We start from the raw sequence: 14,616 nt of genomic DNA, 5'->3' as shown, positions 1-14,616 counted from the left end.
CGATCCCTAGCCTGCAAGTTGCATGGAAGGAAAATATATATGAGTACCAAAGTTTACACTCACGATATTGTCTTTACATTCCATTGAAGCATAAAATTAAAAGATATAGTTGCAGACTATAGAGATAATTAAGTACGTTGTTGACCTATAACGACCCAATGAGCCTTAAATGTGCATACGTAGATTAGAATGAGTTTTAGAAAGTTAAAACTATGTATATTAGTCATGTAATAAGAATCAAATGAGTCCTTAGGTTCTTTAGTTCAAAGTTGTGAGCGGAAATGTCATTTTAGCTCTAAACATGACCTATAACGACCTAATGAGCCTTAAATGTGCATAAATAGATTCGAATGAGTTTTAGAAAGTTAAAACTATGTATATTAGTCATGTAATAAGAATCAAATGAGTCCTTAGGTTTTTTAGTTCAAAGTTGGGAGCGGAAATGTCATTTTAGCTCTAAACATGACCTATAACGACCTAATGAGCCTTAAATGTGCATAAATAGATTCGAATGAGTTTTAGAAAGTTAAAACTATGTATATTAGTCATGTAATAAGAATCAAATGAGTCCTTAGGTTCTTTAGTTCAAAGTTGGGAGCGGAAATGTCATTTTAGCTCTAAACATGACCTATAACGACCTAATGAGCCTTAAATGTGCATAAATAGATTCGAATGAGTTTTAGAAAGTTAAAACTATGCATATTAATCATGTAATAAGAATCAAATGAGTCCTTAGGTTCTTTAGTTCAAAGTTGGGAGCGGAAATGTCATTTTAGCTCTAAACATGACCTATAACGACCTAATGAGCCTTAAATGTGCATAAATAGATTCGAATGAGTTTTAGAAAATTAAAACTATGTATATTAGACATGTAATAAGAATCAAATGAGTCCTTAGGTTCTTTAGTTCAAAGTTGGGAGCGGAAATGTCATTTTAGCTCTAAACATGACCTATAACGACCTAATGAGCCTTAAATGTGCATAAATAGATTCGAATGAGTTTTAGAAAGTTAAAACTATGCATATTAGTCATGTAATAAGAATGAAATGTGTCCTTAGGTTCTTTAGTTCAAAGTTGGGAGCGGAAATGTCATTTTAGCTCTAAACATGACCTATAACGACCTAATGAGCCTTAAATGTGCATAAATAGATTCGAATGAGTTTTAGAAAGTTAAAACTATGCATATTAATCATGTAATAAGAATCAAATGAGTCCTTAGGTTCTTTAGTTCAAAGTTGGGAGCGGAAATGTCATTTTAGCTCTAAACATGACCTATAACGACCTAATGAGCCTTAAATGTGCATAAATAGATTCGAATGAGTTTTAGAAAGTTAAAATTATGTATATTAGACATGTAATAAGAATCAAATGAGTCCTTAGATTCTTTAGTTCAAAGTTGGGAGCGGAAATGTCATTTTAGCTCTAAACATGACCTATAACGACCTAATGAGCCTTAAATGTGCATAAATAGATTCGAATGAGTTTTAGAAAGTTAAAAATATGTATATTAGTCATGTAATAAGAATCAAATGAGTCCTTAGGTTCTTTAGTTCAAAGTTGGGAGCGGAAATGTCATTTTAGCTCTAAACATGACCTATAACGACCTAATGAGCCTTAAATGTGCATAAATAGATTCGAATGAGTTTTAGAAAGTTAAAATTATGTATATTAGACATGTAATAAGAATCAAATGAGTCCTTAGGTTCTTTAGTTCAAAGTTGGGAGCGGAAATGTCATTTTAGCTCTAAACATGACCTATAACGACCTAATGAGCCTTAAATGTGCATAAATAGATTCGAATGAGTTTTAGAAAGTTAAAACTATGTATATTAGTCATGTAATAAGAATCAAATGAGTCCTTAGGTTCTTTAGTTCAAAGTTGGGAGCGGAAATGTCATTTTAGCTCTAAACGTACATGACCTATAACGACCTAATGAGCCTTAAATGTGCATAAATAGATTCGAATGAGTAGAAACAATAACATACAGAGCAGCAACAGAAGCAAACAGAGGAGAAACACACAGATGGAAGTGAAATTCTAAAGACCACCAGATCAGAATTCACATGCAGCAGCAGCAAGACCAGCAGATTAGTATTCAAAGCAATAAATTAGCAAATCCAGCAGACTTGTATTTATGGAAAAATTAAAGAACTTTACCAAATCCATGAAGATATAAACGCTTCCATCTTTGTGTCTAAACAACCTAAGTAAATAAATACTCGGTTGTAAAAAACTTAGCCCATTGCTCACGAACCACATCTATTTCCTCATCGGTATAAGGCGCATTTCTTGGAGTGTAAGCCTGAAATAAGTAACATGATAAGTAATGCTACTTGTAAATTAAGAATTCTACTACGTAAAAGTACTAGTATTAGTAGTTCAACTAACATATGGTAAAAGAACGAACATTGTCTAACCGCTCATCAGTGTTATGGTGTAACGTGACTATTTCATGCATGAACTTCATAACGTAATAGCCACACTCGCGGGCGCCGACTTGTTGAGCACACTGATTTGGAGATAAATCATAAATTATATATCCAAGTAGTTACCAAAAAAAAAAAAGTAAAGCTAATTAGTAAGCATGATATACCTTTACATGGAAGCCTTTCAACCCCTGCATAGTCGCTCTATTCGGACAAATCCCATCATTAAACTTGTACACTTGGTATGCCCTGGAAGTTGAGTAAAACTTCATGAATCTGATTCGGCACGAAAAGAAATAACTTAAAAAGAATTGAAAGTAACTTACAAACACAAGATTCCCCATGCACTATTTTCTCGGTTGGAACCTATCGCAGAGTCGAAAATATACGCACAACCTCTACGTAGGTCTAACACGTACAAAATCCAATGATTTCTGCATTATATATAAATGTTATTGCAACCTTATGCATGAAAATAACAATAACATAGCTATTTACCAAATATCGATCAATCTCTAACACTTACTCTTGATGGTATGGGATCAAAAACCACTTGGTAATGTTAGGATCACCCTTCTTCTCCTTTTCAATTTCAGCATTGAAAACTACTTTCAAATACATTGATGCAGCCTGAGGGTTGGCCTTGATTCTAGAGCTTGACATTGCCTCGGGACAAACAAACCCAATCTGAGAGTTGTCAAATGCAAAGGTGTGTTCGTGGAATAAACACCTACAAAGTAAATGTATAATGCAAAAATTTCAAAAACTATTATAGTTGACAAAACCAAAAACAAAAATATCGATGGAAAAGTTTACATCATATAGACTTGGATCACTGAAATGTTGAGGCACGCCCCTCTAAGGAACTCTTCAACGTCAACCTCATTTACATAAGTTTGTCGATCTTCGTCATAATGCCAAACCGAAGCGGGCAATGGGATTGAAGTATTTTTATATACATCACCGGGCGCCGTATTGATGATAAACTTCAAATAATTGCATGATGGGCCAAGACCTTGAATTGTGTCGTCTGCCAAATTTTGCTTCTTACTTTTGGCGGCTGATTCTTCAGTTTTACGATCACAACTACCTACCATCTCTTTGGATTTCTTAGAGTTCTTCGACTTCGATTTCGACTCCAACTTATTTGAGCATGAATTTTCCTGTAACAATAATGTTAAGCTAGCATGAAAAGTTCAGTTTTGATTTCAGTGTTGAAGCACAGGGGAGTGGGAAGCATATGGTTTACCTTGGCCGTTAACTTCAGTGTTGTCTTCTCTTTGGACCCTAAATCAAGTGTTGCCTTCTCTTTGACAATTAATTCTGTTGTCTTATCTTTGACAACTAATTCTGTTGTCTTCTCTTTGACAATTAATTCGTTTTTCTTCTCTTTGGAGCTACCAACCACCTCTTCAAAAATCTGACTCCTGGACTTCTTTGTTGGGCGTGGAGTAGAGTACTCCTAAACAGAGGTAGAAACCAAAGGAGTTCAAGGCTCTGAATCTAATTCTAAACAGATGCATAACGCAATGAATGACAATTAATAATAAAAAAGTTATACCTCGTCTTCTTCGAAAATCACCAAGTGAATTGGCCATTGCACAAAACTAGCAAGAGCCCTGCCTAAGTTATTGAATCCATCTCCAGTAGGTACCGGAAGAGTGTCATCATCATGTCCGTCGTGAATACAATCAACTTGGACCTTATAATGACTAGGCTTCATCGATCTAAAGTGTTGGTGCAACGAACCATCCAATGGGTACGCCATACCATCTGCCACTATCACTTTGTTACCCAAAACTTTATCCTCAAGGGCAAGACGACATGGAGTTATGGCCTTCACAAATAAATTTACAAAATTTCAGAAATCACTACAAAGTACAATATTAAAAACCTAGCTAGGGGTGTTTTGAGTGTATGCACTATAGAGAATATATACCTTCAGCTCGCGTGGTTGCTGCGATGAACTCGGACAACAGGTTACGAGTGCACGGTTAACATCAAACTCATCACTTACAAGAGCAGAATCAAGTGCGGGGGTAGAGAGGGTGTGTAGTTGACCGATTGCTTTCAATGTGGCTAGTTGGTTTTGGAGGGCCTCCGCCACCTTTCTCTCTAATTGATCTTCAAACTCCCTTCTCACCGAAGCTCTGATTGATTCGATAGCCTCCGGTGATGGTTCAATATGGCCACATCTACTACTTCGGTCTATTGGACCGAAAGCAACTTTGTAACCGACATTAACTCCACCTGTTGCCTTGACACGCCCACGGTGATCCTTTTTTCCCATAGCCTTGGTGAGGGCATCTTCTCCCTGGGTGAATGAAATATTTCCTTTTCCCTCTTCTTCTATGTACTCCAACTATAAGAATTAGGAAAGTAAAAATTAGATGGTATACATGATGGAAAGGAGAAGCAATCTTAGCAATAGAACTAGGAATTAGGAAAGAAAAGGATATAGAACGTAAAATTTCATATGCACTTACAGCCATCTTAGCAATATTTACGGCTTCTTTATCATTCGGGTCAACTTCCCACTTTCCCTCTTTGTTTTTAACTTGATGAGCCAAGATCCACTCTACTGATCTAAACTTCTTAAATCTATCTGGCGCTGTGGTGAGTGATGAGGTCACTGAGGAGGAGCCACTTGAGAGGGTTAAAGCTGCCTCTGGCGGTAGTCGCCCATCATTTATCCACTCTGGTCTCTTTCTAACATAACCCTTTTGGCATGTGCGATGTGGGTGCTTGTTTTGTAATGCACTTTTACTTGCTTTTTCTCTACGAACCTGTCAAAAAACACATAAAGAACATGTCGAACATTTAAAGATGGCAACAACAAACTAATCATATAATTATATAAAAAAATATCTAGCAAAGTAAATTCATTATTACCAACATCTCCGGCTTGTTTCGTTCCATCACAAATGTTTTCCAATCATCCTCTGTGATTTGATGGTAGATGTCCCAAGGCATGTCATTTGTCTGATGTTTCGGCATTTTTTCTTTCTTAGTTATCCAACGCCGCGTTAACCTGGACTTGAAAGCTCCAAAGCGTTTCGCCACACACATATGAAAATATTTTTCTCTCCTTTTAGCCGGATCATCAATAATGTGGAACAGAAGCTGTTAATTTTATGGATAAGAGATTGTTAGAAACGTATGCTACACAAATAGATAATCTAGGAGAATACAAATCAAGTTTTTATTCAATGTTTACCTTGGTCTCCTCCCAAAACCCCTTCTTTGTGTGTTCATCTAACGTTGAATATTCTTTCACATTAATGTTAATTCTAGCAGCACAAGACCCAACTTGCTTCCCGTATTCTCCTGACCATTCTCCATCGGGGATCCCATATTGATTATACTGAAGATGCATAGGCTTTTTGGCTTGAACTCCTTTTGACGGACCACGGAATTTGGTCTTTTTACTAGTGTTGGTACCTTGTGATTCCCCCGTAGAATGACTAGCTCCATCAATTCCCTGTATTTCATTATCACGATGATCATCCATGGTAGCTACGGTCCTGCAACAAAGAAAAGAGAGCAATACTTAGTAAAGGGAGCAATACTTAGAAAAGAGAGCAATACTTAGAAAAGAGAGCAATACTCAGTTTTCAGTTATAATAAAATTGATACATGTTTCAAATGAAGACTATGAAAGTCTGCCTACAAACGGGTAGGTTGTGTATACATTATGTCTTGTTTTTTTATATTAAGGGCAAAATGCTACAATTGGCCATTTACAAAGCTATACCTAAAATAATGGCCTTATGGTATTACACCTAACATGCAAAACAATCCCAAATCAAACCTCACCTAAAAAAACAACCCAAAAAAAAATCATAACTCACCAGTTCTACGCACTGATCTGCACAGCTCAGATCAGAACTGTGCAGATCAATGCACAGAACTGATCAGAACTAACCAGTTCTGTGCACTGATCTGCACAGTTCTGATCTGAGCTGTGCAGATCAGTGCACAGAACTGATCAGAACTGACCAGTTCTGTGCACTGATCTGCACAGTTCTGATCAGTTTTGTCCACTGATCTGCACAGTTCTGATCTGGGCAGTGCAGATCAGTGCACAGAACAGAACTGATCAGTGCACTGAGAAGCTAAAACAGTACTTCACTGAGTTGATTAGTGCAATTGGCCAAAGAATCTCTGTTTATGTCTTGTTTTTTTATATTAAGGGCAAAATGCTACAATTGGCCATTTACAAAGCTATACCTAAAATAATGGCCTTATGGTATTACACCTAACATGCAAAACAATCCCAAATCAAACCTCACCTAAAAAAACAACCCAAAAAAAAATCATAACTCACCAGTTCTACGCACTGATCTGCACAGCTCAGATCAGTGCACAGAACTGATCAGAACTGACCAGTTCTGTGCACTGATCTGCACAGTTCTGATCTGAGCTGTGCAGATCAGTGCACATAACTGCACAGTTCTGATCAGTTTTGTCCACTGATCTGCACAGTTCTGATCTGGGCAGTGCAGATCAGTGCACAGAACAGAACTGATCAGTGCACTGAGAAGCTAAAACAGTACTTCACTGAGTTGATTAGTGCAATTGGCCAAAGAATCTCTGTTTATGTCTTGTTTTTTTATATTAAGGGCAAAATGCTACAATTGGCCATTTACAAAGCTATACCTAAAATAATGGCCTTATGGTATTACACCTAACATGCAAAACAATCCCAAATCAAACCTCACCTAAAAAAACAACCCAAAAAAAAATCATAACTCACCAGTTCTACGCACTGATCTGCACAGCTCAGATCAGAACTGTGCAGATCAATGCACAGAACTGATCAGAATTGACCAGTTCTGTGCACTGATCTGCACAGTTCTGATCTGAGCTGTGCAGATCAGTGCACAGAACTGATCAGAACTGACCAGTTCTGTGCACTGATCTGCACAGTTCTGATCTGAGCTGTGCAGATCAGTGCACATAACTGATCAGAACTGACGAGTTCTGTGCACTGATCTGCACAGTTCTGATCTGAGCTGTGCAGATCAGTGCACAGAACTGATCAGAACTGACCAATTCTGTGCACTGATCTGCACAGTTCTGATCTGAGCTGTGCAGATCAGTGCACATAACTGCACAGTTCTGATCAGTTTTGTCCACTGATCTGCACAGTTCTGATCTGGGCAGTGCAGATCAGTGCACAGAACAGAACTGATCAGTGCACTGAGAAGCTAAAACAGTACTTCACTGAGTTGATTAGTGCAATTGGCCAAAGAATCTCTATTTATGTCTTGTTTTTTTATATTAAGGGCAAAATGCTACAATTGGCCATTTACAAAGCTATACCTAAAATAATGGCCTTATGGTATTACACCTAACATGCAAAACAATCCCAAATCAAACCTCACCTAAAAAAACAACCCAAAAAAAAATCATAACTCACCAGTTCTACGCACTGATCTGCACAGCTCAGATCAGAACTGTGCAGATCAATGCACAGAACTGATCAGAACTGACCAGTTCTGTGCACTGATCTGCACAGTTCTGATCTGAGCTGTGCAGATCAGTGCACAGAACTGATCAGAACTGACCAGTTCTGTGCACTGATCTGCACAGTTCTGATCTGAGCTGTGCAGATCAGTGCACAGAACTGATCAGAACTGACCAGTTCTGTGCACTGATCTGCATAGTTCTGATCTGAGCTGTGCAGATCAGTGCACAGAACTGATCAGAACTGACCAGTTCTGTGTACTGATCTGCACAGTTCTGATATGAGCTGTGCAGATCAGTGCACATAACTGCACAGTTCTGATCAGTTTTGTCCACTGATCTGCACAGTTCTGATCTGGGCAGTGCAGATCAGTGCACAGAACAGAACTGATCAGTGCACTGAGAAGCTAAAACAGTACTTCACTGAGTTGATTAGTGCAATTGGCCAAAGAATCTCTGTTTATGTCTTGTTTTTTTATATTAAGGGCAAAATGCTACAATTGGCCATTTACAAAGCTATACCTAAAATAATGGCCTTATGGTATTACACCTAACATGCAAAACAATCCCAAATCAAACCTCACCTAAAAAAACAACCCAAAAAAAAATCATAACATGTAAATTACACCATACTGTAAGCAAAGTATCAAATTGTAAACAAAGTCATCTTCAAAACGGTTTTTATGTACTTATCCATCATCAACCACCAGAAAGCAAACATCAGAAACTAAGTTACCAATCACAAAGCCATGCAAACAAGAACAGGTAATTGATATTATTAGACAAAATGTACTGAAAACTAACCTAGGAAAATTCAACTGCAATTTCTGCAACCTGTGCTTGGAACCTGGCTCACATAAGAGGATACGACATTCACCAAGTTTACACCTGTGCGAAAAAACCAGATAAAGTTAGTCAAGTTATTAGAAGTATCAGACTCTCAGTAACTTAAATAGGAGGGATAAAGTAGGAGACTATCACTGCAATTCCTCTTCACAATACAAGTGGCAATTGATTGGGGTTGAATTTTTAGAAAAAAAATATGAATTAATATCCACAAGTATCCTTCACTATTCAAATTTAAGTAGTCAAGATAACAAAAATTCCAAGGCGCACAGGCTTTCAGATATGAATAGAAAGAACAAAGTCAAAAACTTCAACAATGCATCAGAAGTGAAGCCCGAACTTACACATGTATGTTTCAATTACGATTCGTAACCCATATTCCTTCCGTATGATCTGTACGCATATGATTAGTATTATTTGCATCCTCCTCTTCTGGCAATGGTTGAACAACCATTGGTAACGGAGGTGTGTCATCATACTCGTCATACTCATCTTCATCTACAACATCATCAATACCCAAAATATGTCTTTTTCCTTGGGCAACAACACGCCATCTAGGATCAATATTGTCAACCACATAAAAAACTTGCTTAGCTAGTGATGCTAGAATGAATGGCTCGTCACTGTCACTTAGTCGATCAAAGTTCACCAAGGTTAAACCCGGGAAAATTTCATCTCGCTTCACACCATTTTGGTTGTTAGCCCACTGACACCGAAAAACAGGGATCACAAAATAGGTATAATCAAGCTCCCATATTTCTTCGATAACACCATAATATGATTGTGTTGAATCAACCGGCCTTTTATCCTTAGCGCTTGCATAGACCCTAGATGATGCAACAACCTTTACTCCACTATTTTGCACTACACTCTTTTCATCTTGCCTTCTAGTGTAGAATGTGAACCCATTGATATCATATCCTTCAAAAGATCGAACACATAGTCGAGGACCTCGAGATAACCACTTGATCGTATCAGAAACATCATGGTCTTGTTTCTTTCCAACTTCCTTCTTAAACCATTCAATAAATGTGCGATTATGTTCCCGCATCAACGCTCTTTCCTTCAACTTAGGATTACAATGTTGCAATTCAAGCAGATGCTTTTCTAAATAAGGATGAACCTCTGTAAGATGCTGCAACACACAAAGATGTGCCTTCTTCTTCCTCTCCGATGGAGGAGATATCACATTTTTACCAATTACTCCCTCCCCTGCGAGCCTACCAACATGTCGAGATTTTGGAAGTCCTATTGGTTCAAGGCTTGACAAAAACTCAGCTAGATATCCAGAAATCTCTTCTTTAAGGACTCCCCGAATGATACTACCCTCTGGATTAGCCGGATTCCTTGCTTTGTCCTTTAAAGTCTTAAAAAATCTCTCAAAAGGATACATCCATCTTAAGAACACCGGACCACATAACTTGACTTCGCGAACTAAATGGACAATCAAATGCACCATTATATCAAAGAAAGAAGGCGGAAAATACATTTCAAATCGACATAGAGTTTCAACAACATCATTGTGCAAAGCATCCAAAGTCTCCGGATCAATCACCTTAGCACATATGGAATTGAAAAACAAACAAAGTTTTGTTATAACATGTCTCACGTGTTTCGGCAATATCCCACGAAGTGCAATTGGCAAAAATACATTAATCAGTGCATGACAATCATGAGACTTCATACCAATCAACCTAAGGCCCGAGAGAGACACTAGGCGCTTAACATTCGACGAATATCCCGAGGGAACCTTAATGCCATGTAAGCACTCACAAAACTTCTTCTTCTCCTTTCTCGACATTGTGTAACACGCTGGAGGCAGAAAGGTCTTTGTACCATCCTTTTTTTTAACAGGCCACAAATCTGGTCGAATATTCTTCTTTTTCATATCTTTCCGCACATTCTCATTGTCCTTGGTCTTTCCTGGTATGTTTAGCAAAGTCCCGATGATAGCATCGCACACATTTTTCTCAATGTGCATTACATCGAGACAATGCCTAACCGACAAATCTTTCCAGTAGGGAAGATCCCATAATGGAGACACTTTCTTCCATAAAACACCCTTTTTAGACTTGGACTTGAAGCACTTACCGTATTTGGTTTCAACATTTTTGATACCATAAACTTGTGATCCTGTCAAAGGTGTACGAGCTACTCCTTCCTCGGTGAACCCATTGAATTCCTTCTTCTTCTTACGATAAGGATGATATCGACTAAGGTGCTTCCTGAAATCTGGGTAGATATTTTTCTTGAAATGATCCAACCGTGTGGGCTTCATGTCCTCTTCACATATAGGGCATGCTTGTTCTCCTTTGGTTTTGTACCCAGACAAGTTTCCATAGGCCGGAAAATCATTTATGGTACAGAAAACCATTGCCCGCAATGTAAAGTTTGAGTTGGTGTGAGCATCGAACATTGGAACACCTTCATTCCACAACAATTTCAAATCATCTATGAGTGGAGCGAGATACACATCTATATCATGTCCTGGCTGCTTAGGCCCTGAGATGAGGAGTGACAACATGATATACTTGCGTTTCATACACAACCATGGAGGAAGATTGTAAATTGCAAGAAGAACCGGCCAAGTGCTATGCTGACTACTCAGAGAGCCGTATGGATTCATCCCATCTGTACATAGAGCAAGTCTCAGATTTCTAACCTCCTTGCCAAATTCAGGATACTTCTTATCAATAGTTCTCCATTGAGGAGAATCAGCCGGATGTCTAAGGAATTCATCTTTCTTCCTCCCTTCCGCATGCCACCTCAGATACTTAGCATTCTTCTTTACGGAGAACAAGCGCTCAAACCTAGGTATGATCGGAAGATACCACAATACCTTGGCGGGCGGTCCCCTCTTAGCTGAATTGGCCCCTTTACGCTTGTAACGCGACATAGAACACGTTGGACACTTATCCAAATTTTCATACTCTTTTCTGTAAAGAATACAATCATTTGGGCAAGCATCTATCTTGACGGCCTCTAAGCCTAAGGGATTCGTCAATTTGTTGGCATAATAGGCAGAGGTGGGAATGTCATTGCCATCGGGAAACCAAAGACCTAGTCGTTTCAATAATTTCGTGAAACTTTCTTCGGTCCAACCACTCTCCGCTTTCAAGTTGGAAAGTGATGCCACACATTCTAACAATTTGAATTTTGTACACCCAGGGTACAAAGGCGTCTCAGCAGCCTTTAATACCTGCTCGAGTATGTGAGGTCGTCCATTTAAGTGATCTTTCACCGCATCCATCATTTCATTTATTTCATTATCTTCTTGCTCATCATCATCCATCTCATTATTCTCAGAAATATCAGAATCACTCTCATCACTCTCATCACTCTCTGCCAGAACATCAAATTCATTCACACTAGAACTTGGACGATCAAGTATTTTCTCACCATGCCAAAACCAGACATGGTAATCTTGCTTAAACCCACGACGAAATAAATGATCCTCAATTTCATCAATATCACCTAACCGCCTTACATTGTTACAATCACGGCAAGGACAATAGATCTTTGCGGCTTTCGTATTCCGTTGGTGTGCTAAAGCACATCTAAGGAACTCCTCAACCCCACTCAAGTATTCCACCGTAGTATGGTCACCGTACATCCAACGACGACTCATTTCTAATAACACAAGGTTTTACACAGAATTAGATAAATCAAGCCACAAATTCTTAATTTTGACACAAGAACTATACATCAGAAAAATGGTAAGACCTCATCTCAATTTTAAAACCAAACAAAACAGGAATATGTGTCAACATTAACATTTATTAGCTTCACATAAGATTTCACAGGAATAAACTAAAATCGATTTAAGTATAAACTAGCTTGGCATAAGATCTTTGTTCTCTAATGATGCAATCTTATCCAAAGATAAAATATCAGTAAAAACCATCCTCCAGTACTCAATCAATAGATCCCAGCGATGCTCATGTTTAGGTTTTAAATTAGTTACGAAACCCGCATTCAGTGTAAATAAACCCATTTGCACATTAGGTTAGCGGAATTGGGAGACTACACTTTGAAACACTAACAGGGTAGAAGAAAAAAGGCAACGTATTCACTTGGATTGGGTTCTGTTCGGGTTAATTCGGTTTACTTCATATTCATTCAGCTAAAATCAGATCAATCTAGCGATATCCTCAAACTCTGACTACCTTTTTTCAAGTACAATACAGGTCCAATAAGAAATCTTGAAGTAAATAATCCAGTGAAGGCCAGGTTTATTACCACCAAGTCATATACAAGTAACCTCGTAGATGTCATTTTAGCATAATATCAAGGCAATCTGGCAGACAGTCAGTCAGCTCTAAGTATCAGAGAATAGTGATAAACAAAAGAAAGGTGCTACCTCATAAACAAAAGAAAGTATCAGAGAACCTCATAACCTACCTCTACAACGGGTGCTATAGCATTTGAGCCACTATTTCCTCCCTTCCCAACATCAAGTTGAATTGAGATGTTGGCCTGAGACAAATCCACCCCAAATTCAGTCGCTCCTGGGTACTTAAGTCTCTTTAGTAGTCTGTCCAATGCCAAAAGCCAGACATTAAATCAAATGGCATTTCACCAAAAGCCATGTAATCCAAAACAGAAAACTAACCTAGCACGAGAAATTCAAACAAAAATGAAATTCAAGCAGGAATTCAAACAAAAAACAGATGAGCCAATGAGCAAAGATAATGGCCAATGTGCCATGTAATCTGTGCCTCAAATAATACTCAGTCAACTCAAGCCTATAAAGTGCACGAAGGACAACAAAAATCAACCTAACTAGAATTCAAAAAACAAAAACTATCCTTTTTCTTTATTTGAAGCTACGTGAGGAAGTTTAAGGATAATTGAAGTCTGTTTAAGACTTGCTATAAATGCTCTAGCATCACCTGGGAAGTTGTTACCTTCTGTTTAATAAATTGGATTTTTGAGCAATTTTTCCCTAGCTTTTTTTAGTACTGTATCATGTCCTTAGATATCTTAATTCATAATAAAGGATATGAAGAGGGAAGGCTCTCCCCCTTACCCATCCATAAACAGGAATTCAAACAGGAATTCAAACAACAAACAGGGGCAATTAGGTCGATGAACAAGGGAAATCAAACAAAAATGAAATGAAGTGGAAAATGCACGAGAAAAAAGAGGATTATTACCCAAATAATTGCAAATAAAAACTAACCTAGCTTCACAAATCGATTGTGTGAAACAGATGGAGTCGCGCGAAGGTAGGAAAGACGACGGTGGGGAAACTCTCCTTCAGATGGTGGTGGTGGAGCCGCGCTGTGAGGAAGGTGGTGGTGGTGGTTATGGTGGTGGTGGAGTCGCGCGGTGAGGATAGGTATGCGTTGGAAGAGCTAGATGTGAAGTACGACGACGAGATGTGAAGAGAAGAGAAGCTTATCGATCTGTTTGGCGGTGGTTTTATTTTTTTAAAATTTAATGTAGCCTATTGAGGCGGGCAATTAAAAGCCCCCTTCAACAGAGAGACCCTATTGAGGCGGGCAATTAAAAGCCCCCTTCAACAGCTTCTATCTATTGAGGCGGGCAAGGAAAGCCCCCTTCAACAGCTTCTGTAGAAGCGAACACCAAAAAAGCCCGCCTCAACAGAATAGTAAAATATTTGACCCGCGTTGACTAAGTAGCTATTGAGGCGCGCTTATGTATGCCCCCCTCAACAAGGGGGCTACAACAGGGGTTTTTTCCACTAGTGAATTACAAACGGGGCACGGGAATGGTGAGGAATGTTAAACATGTGTCCATATGGACGTAAGTGATTCAAATATAACTATTTTTAGTATCAATATAATATACTTCCTCCGTTCCGCAAAGGATGAATCATTTCTATTTGCACGCATGTCAACAAACTTCTTT

General features: G+C 38.4%; 1 protein-coding gene across 1 annotated transcript; it reads right to left on the bottom strand.

The window, feature by feature from the left end:
- Positions 1 to 2,144: 2,144 nt before the first annotated feature.
- Positions 2,145 to 13,779, bottom strand: LOC110801978 (uncharacterized). The gene is made up of 16 exons (XM_056832312.1): positions 13,772 to 13,779; positions 13,144 to 13,276; positions 9,222 to 9,448; positions 8,701 to 8,784; positions 5,645 to 5,951; positions 5,320 to 5,550; positions 4,914 to 5,213; positions 4,367 to 4,789; positions 3,989 to 4,264; positions 3,677 to 3,889; positions 3,244 to 3,590; positions 2,954 to 3,157; positions 2,754 to 2,861; positions 2,595 to 2,676; positions 2,409 to 2,510; positions 2,145 to 2,303 (listed from the first exon to the last, which is right to left on the bottom strand). Exons 1-16 carry the CDS (start codon positions 13,777 to 13,779, stop codon positions 2,205 to 2,207), a joined length of 3,144 nt encoding a protein of 1,047 aa, XP_056688290.1. The 3' UTR covers positions 2,145 to 2,204.
- Between the last annotated feature and the right edge of the window lie 837 nt (positions 13,780 to 14,616).

This window comes from Spinacia oleracea, chromosome 6 (genome assembly GCF_020520425.1).
Source record: "Spinacia oleracea cultivar Varoflay chromosome 6, BTI_SOV_V1, whole genome shotgun sequence".
Taxonomy (NCBI): domain Eukaryota; kingdom Viridiplantae; phylum Streptophyta; class Magnoliopsida; order Caryophyllales; family Amaranthaceae; genus Spinacia; species Spinacia oleracea.
The sequence above is the reverse complement of the archived record's forward strand: the minus strand, read 5'-3'. Positions and strand labels throughout refer to the sequence as shown.

What these genes read in the sequence shown, in the direction of transcription:
- LOC110801978 (XM_056832312.1), bottom strand. An exon ending in CACTGAAGTTAACGGCCAAG is followed by an intron (nt 3,591 to 3,676) that starts GTAAACCATATG and finishes TTATTGTTACAG; the next exon opens with GAAAATTCATGCTCAAATAA. An exon ending in TGAAAGGCTTCCATGTAAAG is followed by an intron (nt 2,511 to 2,594) that starts GTATATCATGCT and finishes TCTCCAAATCAG; the next exon opens with TGTGCTCAACAAGTCGGCGC.